This window comes from Myotis brandtii, unplaced genomic scaffold (assembly GCF_000412655.1).
Source record: "Myotis brandtii unplaced genomic scaffold, ASM41265v1 scaffold1071, whole genome shotgun sequence".
Taxonomy (NCBI): domain Eukaryota; kingdom Metazoa; phylum Chordata; class Mammalia; order Chiroptera; family Vespertilionidae; genus Myotis; species Myotis brandtii.
The window spans coordinates 1485923-1510847 of NW_005353634.1; the positions used below are offsets into that span (position 1 = coordinate 1485923).

Here is a 24925-nt window from a genome sequence, read left to right on the forward strand (position 1 = left end):
AGCACATCATTATCTCCCGAGGGGTCCCAGACTGTGAGAGGGCACAAGTGGGGCTGAGGGACACCCCCCCCCACCAGTGCACAAATTTTTGTGCACCGAGCCTCTAGTTTTAATATAAAAAAGGAAAAGTACAGAACATTTTATTGATAATAAATAACCCTTTATCCTGTAATTGACATCTTTATTCCTCATTTTTTAGCATCCTACCACCATTATATTTAGAGGTTACAAAAGCACTGTGCTTTTGCACAGTTCATGAATTCTCAGGCAAAATGATAGAAGACTAAATGAAAGCAGTGATAAGAAATCCTATATATAAAAGCATAATATGTTAAGTGTCCGACCGTTCAACCATTCATTCGACTGTTCCACTAGTTGCTATGATGCGCACTGACCACGAGGGAGCAGACACTCTGACTGGTAGGTTACCTTGCTGCTGGGGTCCAGCCGATTGGGACCGGGCAAGACAGGCCAGACATGCCCTGGAGCCCTCCCTCAGTTCCTTCCCAGCCGGCCGGCCCCTATCACACTGATGGGGACTAGGAGAGATGGCCCCTATCAGCCCAGTTCACTGGCCAGGCCGAGGGAACCCACCGGTGCACGAATTCGTGCACCGGGCCTCTAGTTAGACATAAAAGTACAGAACTCAAAGAAGTACTTCTCAAAGGAAAATGGAAAAAAGGTAGAATAAAGAAAAAAGTGCAATAGAAGTAAAAAAAAATCTGGAACAAATAAAAATGTAGTCATTAATATTCCTTGAGGCTCATAACTAACTTAAACAACAGGTACACACTGCATGGTTGCTTTATAAGAAAAGTCAATTTTGTGTTTGGTTTGGCTCTGAAAATTAAAACTGATGACTAAAAGATTTTAGCTTTATTGTGCTCTGTTTTCCTTTATGCAGAATAAACAGTTAATATTGACTGGAGGTGTTTAAATAATTTTCAAAACTATTTAAAAAAAGTCTTAATTAAGACATTTGGTCTTTAACTTATAACTTGAAATGTTAAGCTACTGCTTAAAATTATAGGTGTCTACACTATCCAAATTGTTAGGGTAGGAGCAGATCTACCAAAAAGCACTCATGCATTAATGACAAAACACATTTATATTATGCTTTTTAGAAAACATAATTGACAAACCCTTTCAATTTGCTTATACTTCCTGATTAAAAGTAAAGATACTGACATTTATGATAAATAATGCCTCAACCTACACAAGAAAATTTTAACTTCAAATATATGATATATTATATCAATTTATCTTTATTAACTGCCTAACATACTCTACAGAACATTTCTCATTACATAAAAAATTGGTCTTTACCTTCATCAGATAATATTCTATCTTTTCCCATACTTTTCTTCTCAAGATTATTCAAAATGAAGTCTTCTTGAAAAACATGAAGCAGCTGGGTTTTTCGGCCTTGCTGAATGTAAATAAATAGTAATGTAAGTTGACATATATGTTATTTACCTAATGCTAAGTGGCAACAAAAAACATACTTACAAGTTTTGTAATGGGATCTAATGCGATAATGCATCCTGGCCTGGCTGTTGATTGTTGACTTACGATGTTAAACACTTCACCAACATATTTCTGTTTTTCAAAAAAATGGAAATAAGCAAAAATAGGTGTCTCCTTTATTAAACACTTAAAAATAATTAATAGCAAAAACATTAAATTTTAGGCATAATAATCAATAATAAGTACATTTAAGTGTGGCCAAATAAGTTCACAAGTCGCTTTCATTATAAACATCCTAGGACTCTTACTTTACTAGGGAATTACATAGGAATGAATAGGAATTACAGCTCCATACTTAGAAAAAACAAAAGCAATGCTTGGTAATTGTAAGGGGAAAAAGTATTTTATATCTATAAATGTGAAAGACTGACATCAATTTCTTGGAACTGTTCAAGAATCAATGCTTTTTAAGCACTAATTTTGAGGTAAGAAGACTGCAGCTAAAGAAACAAGTTGATATATTGTTTATTGAGCCACTTATGTCCTGACTGCTATAGTCAAAGTCATATTGTTCAATTCAATCTTCATCATACTTGATTTATCAACAGCATTTGATCCTGGTGATCACTTCCTCCTCCTTGAAGTAATTTTCTCCACTTGCCTTCCATTATACACCGCACTCATACCATCCCACTTTTAACAATGGTTCAATCCTTCTATCACTCTAATTTCCAACTCTATTCTCTCCCTTAGTGACTTCATTCAGCTCCACAACTTTAAATTTGGATTCTAACAACTACTTATTTTATATCTTCAGACCAGCCTCTCATCTAAATACCAGAGACTAGCCTACTGGATCTCTTAGATGTCAAACAGGCATCTCAAAATTAACATGTCCAAAGCTATTGCAGGCTTGATCCCCAGTAGGGGGCATGCAGGAGTCACCTGATCAATGATTCTGATCATTGATATTTCTCTCTCTCTCCCTCTTTCTTCCTCTCTGAAATCAATTATATATATATATATATATTAAAATCTGCTACTTATACATTCTTCACAACTCAACTTGAGGCAATTCTATTTTTACTAATGCTTAGCCACAAAGATTGGGAGTCATTCTCTTTTTCTCACACAAAAGCCATGTCCATTCCAACCCTAGCTATTTGATGTTCAAAACACATCCAGATTGGACCAATTCTTATCATATTTATAACTATCACTTGCAACCATTGAAAGGCCGTTTGACTCTCTCCTGGATTACTATAATATCTTCTTGAATAGGTCTGATTTCACTTCTGTGTCCCTTGTCTAATCTATATAGCAATCACAATGATCCTTTAAAAAACGGAGATCAGCCCTGGCCCATGTTCTTAGTGGTTAGAGTGTCGGCCAGCACACACCAAAAAGTCATGGGTTCGATACCTTGTCAAGGGCATGTACCTGGGTTGCAGGTTCAAGCCCCAGCCCTGGTTAGGGCTCATTAGGGAGGCAACCAATTGATGTGTCTCTCTCACACTGATGCTTCTTTCTCTCCCCCTACGCTCCCTCCCTTCCATTCTCTCTAAAATGCAATGGAGGGTGGAGAGGAGGTGGAATATCCTCAGGTGAGAATTTAAAACAACAAAAAACCTGAGATCATATCACACTCTGGCATTTTCTTCAATGGGTTCTATGTTATTCAGAGTAAAAGCCAAACTTACCACAATCACCGATGAGGTCTCATATGGTATGGCCAGGCTAACTTTCTGACTCATCCCTGACTACTCTCCTGCCACCTCATTTATTCTGGTCTACTCCAGTCACAATGAAATCCTTGTTGCTCCTTTAAATACCAAATATGTTCTGGATTCACGATTTTGCCTTGGCTGTTACTCTTCCTGTAATACTCACTCTAAATATCCACATAGCTAGCTCTGCCATCTCCTTTAGATCTTTACTCAAATGGTACCTTTTTTTGTGAGGCTTTCTCTGACCAGCACCTTACTTGGCACTCTCCACTACTTTACTAGAATGTTGCTCTCCATGGTATTTCTTAATATATTTTTACCTTTCCCCCTTTATCCCTTCATTAGAATATAAGCTCCGATTTTTGTCTCTTTTACTCACATCTAAATTCCAGCACTTAAAACATTTCCTACAACTATATGCCAACTAATTGGGCAATATGGACAAAATAGATAAATTCCTAGAAACACAATGGGGGGAAAAAGGAGACATATGTAATACTTTAAACTATAAAGAATTTAAATTAAAAACAAAAACAAAAAAACAACACACACACACACACACACACACACAAAACAACAAACGGGCCGACCACAGGCTCTCATTAAATATTTAAAAAAAAAAAAATTTCCTAGAAACACATAATCTTCCAGAACTATATCGGGAAGAACCAGAGAATCTGAATAGACAGATTACAACTAGTGAAACTGAAGCAGTAATTTTTAAAAACTCCCAATTAACAAATGTCCTGATTAGATGGCTTCATGGATGAATTTTACCAAACATTCAAAGAAGAGCTAACACATATTCTTCTCAAACTATTCAAAAAAATGCAAGAGGAGGGAAGATTCCCAAGCTCATTTTATAAGGCCAGCATTATCCTAATTCCAAAACCAGATAAAGACACTATGAAAAAAAGAAAATTATAGGCCAATATCCCTGATGAACATAGATGCCAAAATCCTCAATGAAATATCAGCAAACCAAATCCAGCAATACATTAAAAACATCATACACCATGATCAAGTGGAATTTATTCTGGGGATGCAAGGTTGCTACAATACCCTCAAATCAATAAACATGATACACCACATAAACAAAATGAAGGATAAAAACTACACTGTCATATCAATAGATACAGAAAAAGCATTTGATAAAATCCACCACCCATCTATATACATAAAAGCCTAAGCGACCTTTATGATGGAACGACCGGAATGACCGGTCCCTATGATGCACACTGACCACCAGGGGGCAAATGCTCAACGCAGGAGCTTCTCCCAGCCCACAGGCCCCAATCACTGATGGGGCCCGAAGGCCAACCTCCTGGGTCCCTCCCCCATCCTCCCCCAGGCTGGCAGGCCCTTATCTGCCCGCTGCCCACCCACCACGATGGCAGTTGGCCCCTCCCCCTGGCCAGCAGATGACCGGGACCAGCCCCCCCACCCCCCATCAGGCGATCAGGACCAGCCCCAGGCTGGGACGGGGAACCAGGAGTAGGTGGCGGCAGATGTGGGTGGCGAGGGAAGGAGGATGAGGCGGGGAAGTTGATCGGCCCTGTTCACTGGCCAGGCCTAGGGACCCCATCTATACAACTCAATATCAAAAAAACAAATAATCCAATTAAAAAATAGTCAGAGGAGCCCTGGCCGGTTTGGCTCAGTGGATAGAGCGTCGGCCTGCAGACTGAAAGGTCCCAAGTTCAATTCCGGTCAAGGGCATGTACCTTGGTTGCAGGCACATCCCCAGTAAGAGGTGTGTAGGAGGCAGCTGATCGATGTTTCTCTCTCATCGATGTTTCTAACTCTCTATCCCTCTCCCTTCCTCTTTGTAAAAAATTAATAAAATATATTTTTTAAAAAAATAGGCAGAGGACCTGAACAGACACTCTCTAAAGAGGACATGCATATGAAAAGATGGTCAATGAGGTCACTAATCATTAGAGAAATGCAAATTAAAACCACAATGAGGTATCACCTCACACCTCTCAGAATGGCTATCATCAATAGATCAACAAACAAGTGCTGGCTAGGATGAGGAGAAAGGGGAACCCTGGTGCACTGTTGGTGGGTATGCAGATTGGTGCACTACTGTGGAAAGTATAGAGTTACCTCAAAAATTTAAAAATGGAACTGCCTTATGACTCAGGAATTCTACCCTGGGAATTTATCCGAAGAAATCCAAAGCACTAATTCAAAAGAATATATGCATCCTTATGTTCACTGTAGTGTTATTTTCAATAGCCAAGATTTGGAAGCAGCCCAAGCGTCCTTCAGAACGTAAGTGGATAAAAAAAAGCTGTGATACATCTACACAATAGAATACTACTTTAAAGTAAAAAAGAAGGAAATTTTACCCTTTGTGACAGCATGGACGGACCTGGAGAGCATTATGCTATGTAAATAAGCCAGTTGGAGAAAGACAAATACCCTATGATTTCACTTATATGGGGGATCTAAAGAACAAAATGAACTAGTAAGCAAAACAGAGACAAACTCTTAGATTGAGAATAGGCTGACAGCTGTCTGGGGGCTAGGGGGAGGTGTGGGTGGGGTGTGAGAGGTGTGGAGAGATTGAGCAAAAAAGGAAAAGGAAAAGAGAAAGAACTCACAAACACTGACAAAAGCGTGGTGATTGCCAAGGGGCAGGGAATGGGAGAAGGAGAAGGGTAGAGGGGAGATAAATGGTGATAGACAGAAATTTGACCTGGGGTGGTGAATACATAATACAGTGTACAGATGATGTGTTGTAGAATTGTGCACCTGAAACCTGTATTATTTATAAATTTAATAAAAAGAAACATAAAACAATTACTGAAAAATATAAGGCCCTCAATAAATGTGTTTCTACTATAATGCTATATATGTGGCTTGAAAAAACTCTATTCTGCAAAACCATGCATTAAAAATAACTTAGAAATAAAACAGGATTGGAGGAGACCACTGACACCTATGCAATTCTGTAACCAGGGCATTAACAAAAACATTAATTGGTAGTTGAGGAGACAGCTTGAATCTCCTAAATAGGAAGTTCAGTAAAGCTGAAGATTACCTCAGGGAATATTTTTTAATATATTTTTATTGATTTCAGAGAGGAAGGGAGAGGGAGATAGAAACATTAATGATGAGAATCACTGATCGGCTGCCTCCTGTATGCCCCCTACTGGGGATCAAGCCCACAACCCAGGCATGTGCCCTTGACCAGAATCGAACCTGGGACTTTTCAGTCCATAGGCCAACACTCTATCTACTGAGCCAAACCAGTTAGGGCTCAGGGAATATTTTAAAATATCAAAACCAAAAACATGAAAATACTGGCTTGCTGGAGGTGCTGAAATATGCAGATGATGGGTTGCTATTAGTTGAGCACAGGAAGAAGTGCTGCCTATCATAGGCAAAAGCTTTGCAATGGTGCTGAAAGAACTCCATCCTGTATTGCAACCAAGCTGAAAGCTTTTTTCTTTGTTGGTTAAGATTAAAATCCCAATCCTGTTATTCCAGCTCACCTTGCCTAGAAAAGAACTGCATATGAACTAACATAACTTGCACATTATACTAACTAACTTCTATTAGTGCCCGTTTATCTCTAGCAAAAAGTATTGCAGAAACACATATTGTAGAACACTAGACTTTACATATCCAATAAGTATAAATTAAGTATCTAAAAAAATGTTTAGTTTTAAAAGCCATTTACTTACAGAAATTTCAGGATTGGAAAGTTCACAGAGAAGTTTCTTGGCATCAACAACTGCTTCATATAATCTCAGATACTGTCCATCACTTGCTACGAAGCAAGCACTAGGAGAGTTGCAGTATGCACCTACAAAGTATTTATAAACATTTAAAATTTAATCCTTAATCAATAATGTCAGAAAATCTAAATATATTAAATAAAAATCAGAATGCTTACCTAGGCAGTAACTGGGTATAAGAGTGGGCAGCCATGCCACATTGGAAAATGCAGAAACATGAAGAGAATTAATCCGGGCAAGCTCAGAAACACCTCCAGAAAAAGACAATGGCCCAACTGGATCGACCCTCCAAAGAATTAGCTCACTATAAACTGCATTGGGATCTTGAAATGCCATATCACCAGTGCTTTTATCCTGTTGTGCCAAATCTTCAGTATTTATTGCATCATAAGGTTGTTTTTGGTTATCAACATCTGGTGTCCTTAATGCATTATGGTGTGATGTTGTCAACAATAATGGTAATACTGAATGGCAAGCTAAATCATTAAGATGAAAGCGATGACCACAATATCTAGATTTGTGTGAAATACTGATAACTGTAGAAAAAGCAGATTCCTCAGCAAAACTGACTAGCCACTGATTCAGAGAGCCATCAGCATGCTTTGAAATCATCATAACATTAGGGGTAAAAATACTTAATTTTAAGCTATGAGTTGATTTACTGTGACCAGAAGAAATAAGCATTGATGTGGAACGTGTGAGACTAGAAGGCTTTTGTTTCCCTTGCTGAAGAGCCAAGTCAACATTCTTGGTACAGGCATACATCACTATGCTTTTACAGAGAGAGTTCGCATCACCTGTGGGAAAAGCTACAGGAATTCTGGAAACAAAGGACACCTAGAATTAAGAAAGTGATCATTAGAATGCATGGAATTATATAAAGAGGTATTAGAAAACTGTACCCACATTTAACAAATAGCTTTCCAGAGATCTTAATAGTAGTACCTGTACTTGGCGAAACATACCAGGCTGGTATTCATCCAGCCAATCCACATGCCAAACCAGCAAAGAGCCATCCATGGGATGAATACTGAATAGCATGTCTGCATTTTTACTCCACTCAGACAGAAGTACTTCAATCTGATGATCAATGGCAGCTGATGGTAATGGTACAAAACTTGAGTTTGGTACCATTTTATCACTACTCAATTCCTTTTTTTCATGATTTATTTTCAGATCATCAACACCATCATCCATTTCTATAAGCAAAAGAATTCATGAACCAAGTAAATACAATCAAGCTATTGCTATAAATTAAAAGATATCTTTTTAAAATATATTTCTTTATTGATTTCAGAGAGGAACGGAGAGGGAGAGAGAGATAGAAACATCAATGATGAGAGAGAATCATTGATTGGCTGCCTCTTGCACGCCCCCTCCTGGGGATCGAGCCCGCAACCCGGGCATGTGCCCTTGGCCGGAATCGAACCTGGTACCCTTCAGTCTGCAGGTTGAAGCTCTAAACACTGAGCCAAACCGTCTAGGGCTAAAAGATATCTTTAAAAATGCATTCAAGATGAAAAACATAATAGTTTTCACAAACAAGAAATGGGCCCCCCTTTAAAATCACTGGATTACTGGTAGAAGGGCTATAATTGCACTGGAAAATAAGTAAACTGGTTTCTAAACCCAGATATACCACAATTAACTACTCAGAAGTGAGACACACCAATTCTCTGGATCTTAGTTTTGCTCATGGTAAAATGAGAGAGTTGGATCTGGGGCTATAATTCTGGGCTAAATTTTAAAAATATAGTATTAGAATGGAATTTGCACCTTTTCATAATACCATATTTATGAAAACCTGAGTCTGCTATACTAGCTATCCTCTAGGTCAGCAGTCACCAACCTTTTGGACCTCATGGACCACCAGTGGTCCGCGGACCATCGGTTGGCAACCGCTGCTCCAAAGGTTTCCTTAAGTCAGCGGCCGCCAACCTTTTAGACCTCACGGACCATCAGTGGTCCGCGGACCACTGATTGGTGACCACTGCTCTAGGAGCATGCACTTATAACTGGCATGACATTTTAAAGAAACTATTTTAAAGGAATACAGTTAGAGTACCCAATTTCCAGATTTTCTTCAACATATAGGTAATTAAAAATAAACTGATACAGCCCTAGCCAGTTTGGCTTAGTGGATGGAGTGACGGCCTGAGGACTGAAGGGTCCCAGGTTCGATTCCGGTCAAAGGCTCCATCCCCAGTGGGGGGTGTGCAGGAGGCAGCTGATCAATGATTCTGTCTCATCATTGATGTTTCTCTCTCTCCCTCTCCCTTCCTCTCTGAAATCAATAAAAATATAAATAAATAAATAAATAAATAAATAAATAAAATAAACTGGTACACCAACTTAATCCAGGTAAATATGTATATTCTGACCTCTATTTCAAACACCTTGGACCCTATTTCTGTTTAAGAGACTCTCAAAAATGTTAGACTATTGGTTTTTAAAAATTGGTCAAGACATATAAATCATTAAGAAAAAGAAAAGTAATTCAATAGAAAATCAGGAAAAGGGCATGAAGAGCTAAAATAATTCTGTTCAATTTGCTTCAAGAAAATGCCAAGTAAAACAAGATACTATTTTCCCCATATTGACTGGCAAAAGTAATATAATGAAAAGATCCAGTGATGGCAAGGATGTGAAAAAAAGATATACGGAGATATTCAGAGGGAGCATAAACTGGTAAAACATTTCTGGAGGTCAATTTGGCAGAAGATGCTATGCTGTACACCTGAAACTAATTACCCACCAAAAAAAAAAAATTTTTTAAAGTTAAATTTAAAAAAATTGACAGACATTATTGAAATTTAAAATGTTTACACTCTAGCAATTCCACATATAGGAATGTATGTTACAGAAAAATTCACACAAAGATGAAAAGATGTGTCACTGTACCATTACCAGTATAGTGAAAAACTACTCAAATCAATTTAAATGTCCATCAACAGAGGAAATGCTAAAGTTTTCTCTTAACATGGCATACTCAGAAAATGTTTTTAAAAAGTGAGATAGAAAAGTTCCCATACTGAATTTGAAAAGCAGGTTGCAAAACACTAATTTTGTTTAAAAATGAACTTCCGTAGTACTTTTTAAAAAACTGCCTATGAAAATATGTAGGAAGATAGAAAAGAATAAGGTAGAAGGACACTCACTAAACAATATGTAAACTTTATACCTATCTAACCCATTTTATTTTTTTCCCTAATGAGCATGTACAATATTATAATTAAAACCAAACTTTATAAAAACAAAAACATTTATGAACCACAAACTGTAGCAGATAGCTAGCTGGTCACCACAAATTCGGCTTCCTAGTCCTTAACATAGGATGGCTGGCTATGCAGTCAGGGACTACGTGCACCCCGTGACTAGTGCTTTCCACTGAAATGAGAAAGTGATATGTGCCAATTCTGAGTCAAAGTTGAGAAACAGCTTTACCTTCTCCTCTCCCGCTCTCCCCACCTGACTAGGCTAAATGCAGAAGAGTTTAAGGCCCTAGTGCAGTGATGGCGAACCTATGACATGCGTGTCAGAGGTGACACGCGAACTCATTTTTTTGGTTGATTTTTCTTTGTTAAATGGCATTTAAATATATAAAATAAATATCAAAAATATAAGTCTTTGTTTTACTATGGTTGCAAATATCAAAAAATTTCTATGTGACATGGCACCAGAGTTAAGTTAGGGTTTTTCAAAATGCTGACACGCCGAGCTCAAAAGGTTCGCCAACACTGCCGTAGTGTAATGCTTCCCAAACTTTTATATACAAATCACCTGGGGATTTCATTAAAACTATGGATTCTTGTTTAGAAGCTCTAGTAGAATCTGAGATTGTGCATTTCTAACAAGCTCCTGGGTAATGTCCATGCTGCTAGTCCACAGATAGTCCCGGGATTAAGTTGCAGGCCCTAAGGGTTGACCGATGCCTAAGTATGGAGAATCTTGAGTCCCTATATCACCATGTGGAAGAAAGATACATGGAAAAGGAATATCTACACTAAATTATTAAATGAGCTAGTCCAAATTTATATTATGTCATTGCAATTCTAAAGTTTATTTCTGACAGTAGCTAGTGTTTCCCTAATATAAGAATCTTTACTATTTTGAACAAAAATTTACATTTTTTATCCTTCTTAAAGCTTTACCTTCATCAGATTTTACATCTGCTTGATTAGAGTCTTCCACACTGGCCTCAGAAGATGGTTGTTCAAAACTTTTTCTAAGTTGTTGTAAAAAGACTTCCATGGACAAAGTAAAATGTAACTCTTTATTGTTTAGCCAGTGTACCACAAAAGGTCCAGTCTTCTGTTCATTTTCACTTAGACTTAGAGATGTAATAGAAGGAAGAAGTGGAATATCTGTAAAGAACAACAAAAGCAACAAAATTAAAATTTCTATTATTCTAGCATACAAACATCCAGGTCTCCTATTTTTATTGACTGCTACATTTACTTTTAGACCTCTGCAATACATTTTATTTAACCTATAAATAAGACTCCCAACATAATGTCTGCCACAATTATTATTAAAGATAACAAATGGTAAATTTAATATACCTATTATAAAGGAGGTAAAATTATGTATTCTAGGTCATATAGCATACTTTATTTTTAAATGCATAATTTTCTTTAGTTCTAAAAATAATCTCATTAAGAAATGTCTATCATTTATAGACATCTTAATAAGAATGTCTTCATTTATACAAACACTTTGATAAGAAACATTTTAACCTGATCTACCATGCAAACGCTATCATCATGATGTCAAAGGAACTAATAAGTTATCTGAACAGCAACAACTTTCTTTCTTAATAGACAGACATATTAACTTTTGTAATGGCCCACCCATCTAGTTCTAAGATAGACACTACTTATTTATTAGCATCAAGATTGAAGTTGGAAAAGTGAAATTGAGGTTCCCTTATGTTCAAAAAAGGCTTTAAAGACAAACTAATTCAGCTAAAACAATAATTGTTCCTTGGTATTATTTTTTATATAATTGCTAAAGTAAGCATATTGAAGTACAAATTCAACGTAAGTTATGACAAATCATGATCCCTAATTAAAAAAGGAAAGAAAAATTTGTCTATCATATTAAATCACATCTAAATCTTTCTCATGCTGATAAACAGTAAAGGATGAAATGGATTCAGGGAATGTAAACTGATTCTATGCTTCATGAGAGCAAGGATCAGACCTGTTTTGTAACTCCAGTTCCTACCACTATCTTCAATTCCTATACTGGTACAGACTAAACACTCAATAAAAGCCTAGAGGGACTGAACTACCAATTCCATTGTTCCTAGGTGGATACACACTACTGCCAGGAATTAAGAAAATGCCCTCAAGAATACTAATGGGTGGGATTTTCTAATTTTTGACTTACAATCAAATCAAAAGAGACCAGCAATGTCTCTAACAGACTGCATGCCTGGTTGTTAAAGTACACAAGGAGGGGCTAATACTGGATTTTAGCAGAAGCATTCTGGCTAAACAAAAAACCACCTCACATTTTTTTTGTCTCCTGACCTTACTTAAAGAATTTGATTAGTCATTTTTATGAGAAATCTTCGTGGAAAGGATATTAAGTACTAGAATGAAGATAACATTCTAGTACTTAGGAGCTCCTCTCCTGCTTCTATTTCTATTGATGGGCAAATAAGTGAAGCCAAATCTGAAAGTGGGGCTTTAAATAAGAAATAAAGCATCCAGAAAGGTAATTTCAATAGATTCAATTTCAGGAAATGGATTTTCCATAGGGTCTATTCTACCTGCTATTATTATTTTGCTTTGATTCGCTCTATATGTAGGGATTTTCCTTTGGTACAATCTAAGAAAGGTTTTAGAACTTTCCTTATTGGAAGGTAGTCATCAAGGAGCTGCTACGTGGGAACTAAGGTTTTCCTTTTCTGTAATTTCGTAGCCTTTTCATTAATGTGAGAATTTAAGCTTTCTACCAGTATATTTTCAAAATACTGTCTTTTGCTCAGCAGATACTCAAAATGATTCTACTGACCTTAGAATTGCCTCTGTCAATGTATATCTTTTGATAAAGGTAATGATATTTTCCAAGCCTATATAATTTTTAAATAAAAATAATTCAATACTCTCCCCTTTACACTTTCTTGGTTCATGGATTCTTTTAGGGCTGGTAGCTCTACATGTTAACTTATCAGAGCACTTCTCACTTTAATTCAAGTAACTAATGGACCATACTTATTGCTATGTTTCTTTGAAGAATACAATCCAGCAAATCCAGTGTGCTACATGAAAACAGATGTTGCTAAATTTATGCTTAAGAATATCCCAAAATATATAAAAACTTATCAATAGTGGTTATCTTCTAGGGAGAAAAACTAGGTTGGATAGAGGTGAAAAAAGGCTTTTACTTTTCACTTTCTGTACAGATGGTATTAATCATATGCAAATATTATTTTTAATTTTTTCCCAGTAGTATTCTAAGGTTCTACTTTAAATGCCCCAGCTGTGATCAGTTGGTTTCTAAACTTGCACAAAATATTTACTAAAATGATAAGCACTTAAATTCTTCAAATTTATAGACAGATCCAGATATTCTAATCTTCAATCCAATAGTACATATTTGACTTTAGAAATAAGTTTCTTAATTCTTCCATTTATATCTTCTACATATTTCTGCTCTATTTCTGAAAAGGTTTCAAAGATCAAGTACTAAACACATTGGTTTTATTTTAACAACTATAAATAATTATAAAATACCACTCTGTGATGTTAACCTCTGTGTTAAGAATTAGCTCAAATCTCAAATTTGAATAAACTACTAAAGAATCTCAATGGCTTATCAAGATCTTAAATGACAAGCCAAATCATAGCCTTCAGGAGAAAAAATAAATAAATAAAAATATCATCTTGTATAACCAGTGAGTTGGCTATAATGAAAAATTAACTAAGAAAGTCACCTCCAATTTTTTTACCTAATTATAATTAAAAGTATAACTTATTTGTTATCAAAATCAATCTACTCGATTCCAAAAACATTTTTGAACAGTGCTTTATTACCCGTGGCTGGGTTGATGCTGGCTGCAATATGAAAGTGGCAAAGTGCATTGGCATGCAGTGGAGTGTTCCTGTGGACGTGATGAGGATCCTGCTGATGTGGCAGGTATCCGGTATGTGCTACAAGTGCAAGAGATCTCCTTCGACCTCTACGAAAATGTCTCAGATTTACCTGTGTGAATAAACAAAGCAAAACTAATGCCTATATTGACATAGGATATATGTATAGGTTACATAATGACTGTTAGACATTACAGATATTCTATTTCAGATGAGTTTATATGTACATTTGTACATAAATATTTTTCAGTAGTTTTGAACAGCTAATTTGAAACCTGAAGAAGCTTGGAGCTTAAACTGCCTGACTCTTAATTATTACATATACATTGCAATTTTTATTTGGTTTATTTTCTGATAAGTAATTTCCCGAACTTAAAATAAAAGTTTACAATAATGTGTCTGTGGACAATGATGTCTCTATGTACACTGTTTTCTTTGTATCCACAGCTTACTCCCTATGACCAGAAAGCATTGGGTAATATCACCATAATAAATTAGGGTTTTATTTCACAATTTACAAAGCATTTTCAGAGATTATCTCATTTTACCCATAAGGCAGACATTGAAAATATTTTTATTCTCATCTTTCAGATGATAAAATAGTTTATATAGAACCCAAGATCTAGAAGTAGACAAGAATCTCCGGATTTTTGGTTGTTGAGTCTCCATGCATATATATTTCATAATATTCTGAGCCATTAGAATACTATACTAATTTGAAAAAATAGTTGTTCCATAATCATACAAAGCATTCAAAGATAAATCATTTTTAGATCACTTCCTGTTTTCAATATTAAGAAAATAATAAAAAAGAATCTGTATTACTAGACAGTGTTCGATTAGTACAAACATCAAAAATTGACTTTTACTTTCTACACCACTTAGTAAAATAAATACTCCAAGTTCTGAGGGGTTCTAAAGATAACAACTATAGAACAGAATCTGACAAACTCCTCTAATCATTCCTGTAATTAAGACAGGACAAAACACCCCAAGCTCTAAAGAAATAATAAATAAAAAATTCTTATAATCCCACCTTTGCTTTCTCAGATTTTAATTTACTTTGTTATTTTAGCTAAGACAAGTGCAAGCATCCTTTTGTTATCATCAGTTAACCTAAGATTAACTTCATAATTATAAGTATTTTTTTTGCTCCAGACAAAATCCTTAAGAATATTTTTTAAACCAAATAAAACTGAAAATTTTTGAGATATTCTTAAGACATATGTATTTTTTATAACTATCCACGCGACTTTGAATATTAATTAGGATAAATGTTATAAAAAAGGCAATGTACAAAAAGTTTTAAAACTTGTAGGAAATAACATTTAACAAAAACACTCACATCTAAAGTGTTTTGAACTCGTTCTTTACTGGAAGCATTTCTCTCGAACTTATTTGTTAAATTAAGTGGTTCAGTCCAATGATTGCTGTCACCTCCATAAAGTAAACAGTCATTTGGTAAAAATGTCTCTACCCAAAGACGACACACATTATCTTTGCAGCAAGTCAACAATACATTGCATACAGAAGCCCTAAAGAATAAAAACATATTAGAGGCAAAAATATAAATTTTACATAATATCACATTCTACAATATTTCTAAAATGCTACAATATTTCTAAAATGCACAGAACTAAGGTACTGATGAAAATATCAATATACATTTATACAATGTATTTAATCAAAACCACTACAATTGAGTGGGTTTGTGGTTTCACCACATCAAATGCTTGCTAACCTATTTCTTTTCTGCCTAGAATTAGATAGTTCTTGTTTCAGTCATCTAAGATTTTTCTTACTGCTGAAGAATAAAGACTGAGATCATGCCACAATACCTCGGTTAATATTTTTTAAAAAAACAACAACCCACATCTATTAAAATTTTCTGATTTATTCAGTGGATGGTTATTTGAATTATTTCATAATGCTTCGCTTTTACTTCCTGTACAGGCACATGTACACTGGTCCCTAACAGGCTACATTAACTAGTATACTTATTCTCTCCTTGCCTAACACATATGCCAAAATAGTGAATATAAAGAATAGAAAATCCATGATATAATAAGTACAGCCACCTACTTCCGTAGTCATTCGTGATTTTCAGTGAAGTGACTATCTTGCCACCCCACAAAATAAAATCAAAACCAACTGCACATATATTAATAAGATCCATAAGCATTAAGAGTTCAAGGTTGAAATTCTATTCACAAAGACTACCTCCTATCAGGACACTCTGCAAATTTAGAAAAAAAGAAGGCACAATATCCTGTAGTATTATAGTTTTATTAAAATACATATTTAAATACATTTGATTATAAAATGAGCAATCAGTAGAAGGCTTCTATCAGGTAATTCAGTAAGTCAAATTTTTAAAAAAGGAAATAAAAATATTCTGTAGCAGTCACTTTGTTAAACCTGATTTAAAAAGAATAGCAAAGGGGAAGAAAAGAGAGGACAGCATGTTTTATTCTGATTGCTCTTTCCTTTAGCTTTCCTTCTATATTCTCTCACCTCTCTCCTTCCTCCCCCTTCCTTCCCTTGTCTACTCCCTTTTCTTCCTTATCCAGCTACTCCCTGGGCTTCTCTCCCTCAATTCTCAGCTTCTCCTCCTCTCCAGGCTACCCTCTCTTTCTCCTGTCCCTTCACTTCTCTCCACTTCTTAGAGCCCTTCCTTCGTTCCTTTCCAAGCCCTGTTTGTTTCTCCTTTCTCTATCCTCACGCCTCTCCCTCCTCCATTTTTTCTCCCTCTTTTTTCTCTAGTCCACTCTGCCCTTTTCCTACCCCTCCCCCCTTCCCTCTTGGTTTTCTCTAGTACATTCACACACACAGGCAGTGGCAATGAAACTAAAAGTAACAAAACAGAAACAGAAGGAAATACATCAAAAGGAAATATATAGAAAGTTCAAGGTTCATAGTGCCCATTAGTAAAGGGCAGAATGGAAAGGCTTACCATGGAAAAGCAGAAGGTAGGAGACTAAAGGGCTGAATAGACAACAACCAGAAGAAGTGTAAGAATTTAGGTAAGGGCAACGAAGTAAGAAAGAAAGGTGTACAACTCAGAAGCATGGAGAGGGCTTTGACCCTGGAATGTGGGTGTCCCGGCTGACTTTCCTTAGGATACTAGGCCTACAGTCAGTGTAAACAGCTAGCATATAAGAAATATTCTGATCTACTTGAGGCATTTCTCTGGCAATACCTTCCTTCCTCACATCTTCATCTGGGTATCTTATTTTTCTTCAATGGCATATCATTGAAGATAAAAAATAAAAAAGGTGTAACCTTATAGAAGGCAACCATGTGATGGGTGTAATAACAGGCTAAAACAGTTTGAAACTGTCATCTAAACCAACTTTTGAAGGTTTCTGGAGGATATAAACAAATCTCCCAACCTGTCCTACATTCGTCAGTTTTTAATTAAAGATGCTTATTCAAACACTTCTCCATTATTCTTTCTCAAACCAGCAGTCCCTTACATAATGTATTACCATTTGGCCAAGCATCTCTTTTTCTTAATTTAATCCTCACCCAGTATTTTTCCATTGATTTTTGGGGGGAGAGAGAGAGAGAAATATCAATGTGAGAGAGACACAAAGATTGGTTGCCTCCCACATATGCTCTGAGCAGGGCTGGGGATCAAACCTGCACCGCAGAACTCTTCACCCTGTGAAGAGTTGCTCTAACCACTGGGAAACAGGCTAGGGCTGGTTGAGCATCTTAATTTTATGTGGAAAACAAACCACCTATATCACTTGCTCAGTGAAGATGCCATATTAAAAAGAACAATGGTCTTTGATGGGATCTCTTTCTCCTGAGAAAGGGTCAGCCTTCCCACTATGTATATCTGCAGGCAGTAGGCAATTGGTAAAAACAAAAGTGAAAACTGAGAGAGCGCAGGGAGATAAGCTGATTCTTAAGTCACATGGATCCAAGAATAAAATTCTGGAGACCTCTAAAAGATGCCATAACAAACAGAAAATTCTAGTTCTAGATCACAGTTCCCTGTGCTTCAAAACTTAGTTGGTAAGAGATAAAATGAACCCAGGGAGTAAAAAACCAACCAAACAAAAAACTGGTATGCCTTATTACTGTTATCAGGCATTTGTAATGGCCCAGTGTAAGGCATCTGGCCTTGTCTCCACTGTGACCATTTCTGCCAACACTGAGTGAACTTGGTCAGGAGCAGATGTACCTGTCCTCTCTTAAAAGTCACGATACTATATAAGCCTCTTTTTCAGTACGCTGGTAGTCTAACATCAGTGAATGAAAACTTGGGATATAGCAGAAGAAATCAGCCTCTGAAATGATGTTATCTTCAGATACTTCTAAAAGGTATAAGTCAGTGGTTGAGCAACGACCCATGAACCAGGAGGTCAAGGTTCGACTCCTGGTCACAGCACATGCCCAGGTTACAGACTAAATCCCCAGTGGGGGGCTGCAGAAGGCAGTCAATCGATGATTTTCTCTCTCTCTCTCTCTCTCTCTCATCATTGATGCTTCTATCCCTCTCTCCCTCTTCCTTCCTCACTCTGAAACTTAAAAAATAAAAAAGGTTCACAGTTGCGATGACAGCTATTTTCACTGGGGTATTTTTTTTTAACCAGAGGAAATACACATAGAAAGTAGAAGACAAGGGAGTAAAATGTGAAAAGTTCCAGACAAACAACAATATGAAGAATGATTATGGGATAAAAAAGAATTAGATACATAACACAGAGAAGAAAAAGATGCACAACTCTGTCACTTAAAAACATCTAAAATGGAAGTATATTATCCTTTCACATGGCTCTCCTCTTAACTGCCTCGTGGCCAGAGGGCTACAAGCCAGGGACCATGTAATATTACTTGAATCTTCATAGGCAAAGTCCTATACCTATGGGTTCTCAAAATAAGAAAAGTAGTCAAAGTCACAAAGATGATGTTCTCTTAATACATGGGAAATATTACTAAGACACTGACCTAGGCATATATTTACTTGTTTTACGCCAGGAAAATCCATTTACAGCTCGAGGATGGGCCAGATATACAAAAGAAAAGTCAATTTCTCCTTGGGATTGTTTTTCTGAACTTTTATCTGGAGAGGTAACAGTTGTCCGCCAGTTTTCTACATTATACCATACCTTTAAAAGACAGTCATCCTAAGAGAGAAAAAAAAACACAAAAACAGAAAAACATCCACATCAGAATTAAAGATTAAGTGAAATAGCAAAAGTAAGGTTTTTCTCCTCAATCACAGCAACTTAAAAATGGGGAAAGGGGTTGTGCATAGATGAACTATGTAGAAAATCTCTGATTTTGACACTTTTCTATTAGATTCCTTAACTATGCTTTGAGAATTAAGGTGTGTGAATGTGTGTATTTAGCAAGGGTTGGTTCAAGGAAAATTCTAGTTACTATATACTATGAAAAACAGTCATTCAGAAAACTGAAAGATGAAGTTAAGGGCACTTTTTCCATTTAGCCAAGTATCAAATAAGAAAACATTACTACTGCCGAAACCGGTTTGGCTCAGTGGATAGAGCGTCGGCCTGCGGACTGAAAGGTCCCAGGTTCGATTCCGGTCAAGGGCATGTACTTGGGTTGCGGGCACATCCCCGGTGGGAGATGTGCAGGAGGCAGCTGGTCGATGTTTCTCTCTCATCGATGTTTCTAACTCTCTATCTCTCTCTCCCTTCCTCTCTGTAAAAAATCAATAAAATATATTTAAAAAAAAAAAAAAGAAAGAAAACATTACTACTGACAAACTTAAAAAGACTGATAATATCTGAAAACAAAGGACAGTTTTCATGAAATATCATATAAATGTTCAAAGAAAATGTTGAAGATGATAAGAAGTAGTTAACAACTACTACTATATTAAATAATCTAAGTAAAATCAAAATTACATCTCCTAATTTTGGATGTAAGAGAAGAACAAGGGAGACTAAAATGCACCATGTTTTACTCTTAAGCTGTAATTACATTCCCACCTGTAATGTCAACCTGAATAAACAGCTCCACTTGTAAGAAAACCTCACTGAGGCCCAGTCAATGTGGCTTAGTGGTTGAGCCTCAACCCATGACCCAGGAGGTTACAGTTAGATTCCCAGTTAGGGCACATGCCTGGTGTTTCGGGCTCAATTCCCCATAGGGGGCATGTAGGAGGCAGCCAATCGATTGATGTTTCCATCTCTCTCTCTCCCTTCATCTCTCAGGAAATCAATAAAAACGTATTTTTTTAAAAACCCACTGAAGATTTAGAGTATCTCACATTCTTAATTTGCAGAAGGCTTTGAGCAATGAGAATAACTTCAGAACAATAACGTCAACTGTGCATTAAGTGCTCTGTAAACCAATAATTAAAAATAAAATCATTTCAAAGAAATACATTGTTCTGAAATCAATAGATAATAACAAAGAAAATGATTACAAATGTCCTTCTGGAAAGTCTGTAAATTCTTATAGCTTAAATACAGCTTATATATGTCAGCTTAAAGATAATATAAATAGTAGCAACAGTTTATAGACAGTATACTACATGCAGGACACTATGCCAGTCACTTTACATATACTGTCTAAATTAATCCTATGATGAATGACCTGAAGTAGGTATTATTATCCTCAGTTTACACATGAGAAAACCAAGGCTCAAAGAGATTAACTACTTACTGAATATCAAAAAGTTGGTAAATAGTAGATTTATAACCAGATTACTTTTAAGTCTATGCTGTTTCAATTATACTATACTACCTTTTAACACAATAACATTGAGCCAATTTTTGCTATTAACATTTTAAACAGAAAATATTTTCAACTTAAGTAAGAATAAAGCCGATTAATGTTTATATGAAGTTTCAAAATAAACCATAAACACAATCTGGCAATAGCAGTTTCATAAATTACCTTCCCAGCGGTGGCAAAAAATTCTCCATCTGGTGAAAATTTCATTAAATGAATTTGAGAAGCAGTTCTGTAAATTAAACAAAGAACAATTGTCAAGGAAAAATAAGTAAGAAATAATGCAGTATTACTCCACTAAACTATACTCAGCAATTTCTTCAAATAATAAAACTTTCTAATAACACAAGTTACACCTCATTTTTAAATACAACTCTTAAATATAAAATAAATTTTAAAATATAAAACTTTACATTAATTATAGAGATTATTTTTATGTCTAAATATCCATACATAAGAATCATACAAGGAATGACTTGTCAGTCTTTAAAACTTAAGACCAGCCCTGGCCAGTGTGGCTCAGTTGGTTGGAGCATTGTCCAGTACACCAAAAAGTTTCAGGTTCAATTCTTGGTCAGGGCACATACATGGGTTTTGGGTTCAATCCCCAGTCAGGGAGCATATGGGAGGCAATGGATCAATGTTACTCTCTCTCCCTTATTTCTAAAAAAAAAAAAAAAAATTAAAATTAAAAAATCAATAAATACATCCTCGGTTATTAAAAAATAAATAAAACTTAAGACCAGAGTCATAGCTCTCATTCCCTCAGAATGTGAAAGAATGATTTTATTTTTAATCTGGAATCTAATATCCAAAGCCACAGATAATCTATATTCCACAATACATTTTCAGGGACAAATCAGTATTTTAAGATGAATTCTGCCTGAAGGCAGCATTTGACTAATTAAAGATTATGTGTGGGTTAATGGCCATCATAAACTCAGCCTGCCAGCTTCACCTGTATACTTGGTAAGTACTAGTTTTTCTTCTCCAAGGAGCTTTGGCTCATTTCCCTTCATTGCCTCCTGGCTACCCATATATGCTGATCCCAAGACACTTCTCACTATCTTCGCTTTCCTTTTCTTAACCAAGTTCATGCTTAAATTCATCCTAAAATTATTTGTAAAGCAGACTAAAGATGACTTCTGTCATAACTCAGCACAAATAACGTTTTCCTCATTTTAAATGCAATAAATACATAATAGAAAATATTGATACAGACGGATAAGAAAATGAAATCATCTATAGTTTCAAAGAAAACCACTCAACATTTTATTTTATTTTATTTTAAAATACATTTTATTGATTTTAGAGAGGAAAGGAGAGGGAGAAAGAAATAGAAACATCAATGATAAGAGAGAATCATTGAGTGACTGCCTCCAGCACGTCCCCTACTGGGGATCAAGCCCGCAACCCAGGCATGTGCCCTTGGCAGGAATTGAACCTGGGACTTTCAGTCCGCAGGCCGACACTCTATCCATTGAGCCAAACCAGCTAGGGCACCACTCTTAATATTTTAATACACAGAATTCCAGATGCTTCTGTCCACTCTCCCTTATCTACTTTCTATAGGACAGTGGTTCTCAACCTTCTGGCCCTTTAAATACAGTTCCTCATGTTGTGACCCAACCATAAAATTATTTTCGTTGCTATTTCATAACTGTAATGTTGCCACTATTATGAATGGTAATGTAAATATCTGATATGCAGGATGGTCTTAGGCGACCCCTGTAAAAGGACCCTTCGCCCGCCAAAGGGGTCGCGACCCACAGGTTGAGAACCGCTGCTATAGGAGGATGTAGAAGAGGGTATGAAAACCGAGGTCATATTTACAATTTTATATGCAACATTTATTTTTAAATGTTATGAAAAGTTTTGTGTATCAAGATGTGTAAATCTGCATTAATTTACTGGTTTATGGTATTCTATTACACATATATGCAATGATTTTAACAAGTCTTCAGTTGATTATTCAGGGAATTTTTCTGTATTTTAGTTGTAATTCCAGTTTGGTCCTGGGAGCGTGTCCATGCAGCATCCACTTACTCTGCTGCCATTTTTAATCTTCCCAAGTGAGCTATCTGCAATGATTTTAAATAATTTGACAATTCACTGCTGTTTTCTCATTTTGCTGCTTTTTTGAAAAAAAAAAAAGTTGTGTGATGAACATTCTTGCAAATGCATTTTTTATGCATCTGGTTAGCCCTAAAGGTGTCCTTAAGACAAATTATTAAAAATGCCTGGTATCCATGATTGTGACCTTGTCCCCACTAATCTTTTCTCAAAAAAAGCAACTAAAACAGTCTTTTAAAAGGGAATCAGATCTCAACACGCCCTCTGCTCAAAACGCTAATAGCCTCCCACTCACTTAGAAAAGGCAAAAGCCTCACAATAACCTATAAATGGACTCCTGACTTTGACCATTTCCCCTATCACTCTTCACCTTGTTCACTTTCCTTCATTTTTGCAATGGATGTTCCCTCTGCCTATAACAGTCTTCTCCCAGAGATATGCACACATGGCTTACTGCCTCACTTCCTCCAGGTCTATACTCAAATGCCACCTCTACTCCTCTTCCCCTTACCCTACTTACTTTTTCTTTATCGTACTTACTGATCTTCATCTACATGTGTAGCATGTTTTAATTTTTTTCTTATATTTAGTAAATTACGGAGACCTATTAAGTATAGTTAATGTAATCTTCAGCTAATCCTTAATCAAAATTTGCAGTTTCTAGTTTCATGGTTTTTCTGCTTACTTAATAAACCAGCTCAAATAAATTAGTATGTCTAGCCCAGGGGTGGGCAAACTTTTTGACTCGAGGGCCACAATGGGTTCTTAAACTGGACCGGAGGGCCGGAACAAAAGCATGGATGGAGTGTTTGTGTGAACTAATATAAATTCAAAGTAAACATCATTACATAAAAGGGTACGGTCTTTTTTTTTTTAGTTTTATTCATTTCAAACGGGCCAGATCCGGCCCGCGGGCCGTAGTTTGCCCACGGCTGTGTCTAGCCCAAGTTATTACTGTATAATCTTGATTTAACTTAAAATTATTCCCCTCTCCCAAATAATACATTCTCAGTTTAACCCAATGGAAACCCCTTACTAGATCTGCAGTGAAGGCAACAGAACACTTTGCTGCTCCCCTCTTCCCAATTTTCTAAAGAAAAGAGTCCAAAACAAAGCCATAGCTCTTTCCAAAGAACTATCTTTGCAAAATCCTATTCCCTTTTCACATGGTAAGCCTTTTTAATACTCATGATCTAGCTGAGGGGTACAAAATACATGGAACCAGCTCCTTTGAAATCTCCTTGGTAAATTCCATATATAGGAGGGATGCATTACTCTCATTTTGGTATCTCATATATATCCTATTATTGCTTCAAATAACACTGACTTAGGAAGAATGGCATTAACATCCTGTCATACCAGTTTACTGGTTATTGCCTATCTTCCCCAATCTGTTCACTGCTCTATTTCAAGCACTTTTACACTGCCTGGAAAATGATAAGCACTCAACAAATATTTGTTGAATTAATGAATAACATTTAAAATTGCTATTAAAGGTATGAAAAAAAACTAAGCCTGCTAATTCATATTTCCAAATTGTTCTCTAGAAAGATAATACTAATTGCACTCCCTTCTTAACAGTATAAAAAAGTAGCTGTTGATCTGCAACTAGGAGAAAACCAAGATGGCGGCACAGGTAAATACCAGAAATTGCTGCCTCCTACAACTTCAAAAATACAACTAAAAGACAAAACGGACATCATCCAGAACCACAGGAAGGCTGGCTGAGTGGAAATTCTACAACTAGAAGGAAAGAGAAAAGCACTGAGACTCAGAGGAGGTGCGGAAGTAAAGTGCAGAGGTACGGAGGCGCAAGCGGCAAGGGCTGGCAACTGAGGACGCAGCTGTCTTTTTGAATCAGGAGGGAGTCACAAGCTCCCGACTGCTCTGAACTCCAGTTCCGGGAAGTCTCTGGGGACCCAGACTCATACGGGGAGAAACTGGACTGTCTGGCAGCGGGCGGAACTCGAGGGCGGCTTCCTCTCAGAGGTGCTTGCAGCTATTACCGGGACACTGAGACTCCGGGCCTCTTAGGGCAGGACTGAGGATCAGCCATAGCTGTTTGCTCGGCCCTGTTGATTCCCTGAGACCC

The 24925-nt window shown here is 36.5% G+C and overlaps 1 protein-coding gene across 6 annotated transcripts in view; it reads right to left on the reverse strand.

Moving 5' to 3' along the window:
• Positions 1-24925, reverse strand: part of DMXL1 (Dmx-like 1) — a 137740-nt gene that overhangs the window by 90146 nt on the left and 22669 nt on the right. For all 6 annotated transcript variants that reach the window (XM_005857097.2, XM_014541700.1, XM_014541698.1 and 3 more), the window contains 10 exons: positions 20926-20992; positions 19003-19181; positions 15389-15578; positions 13987-14155; positions 11095-11307; positions 7889-8142; positions 7102-7780; positions 6890-7011; positions 1510-1599; positions 1327-1429 (listed from right to left, as the gene is read on the reverse strand). In XM_005857097.2, the coding sequence (XP_005857159.1) occupies positions 1327-1429; positions 1510-1599; positions 6890-7011; positions 7102-7780; positions 7889-8142; positions 11095-11307; positions 13987-14155; positions 15389-15578; positions 19003-19181; positions 20926-20992 (2066 nt within the window). The remainder of the gene's footprint in view (positions 1-1326; positions 1430-1509; positions 1600-6889; positions 7012-7101; positions 7781-7888; positions 8143-11094; positions 11308-13986; positions 14156-15388; positions 15579-19002; positions 19182-20925; positions 20993-24925) is intronic.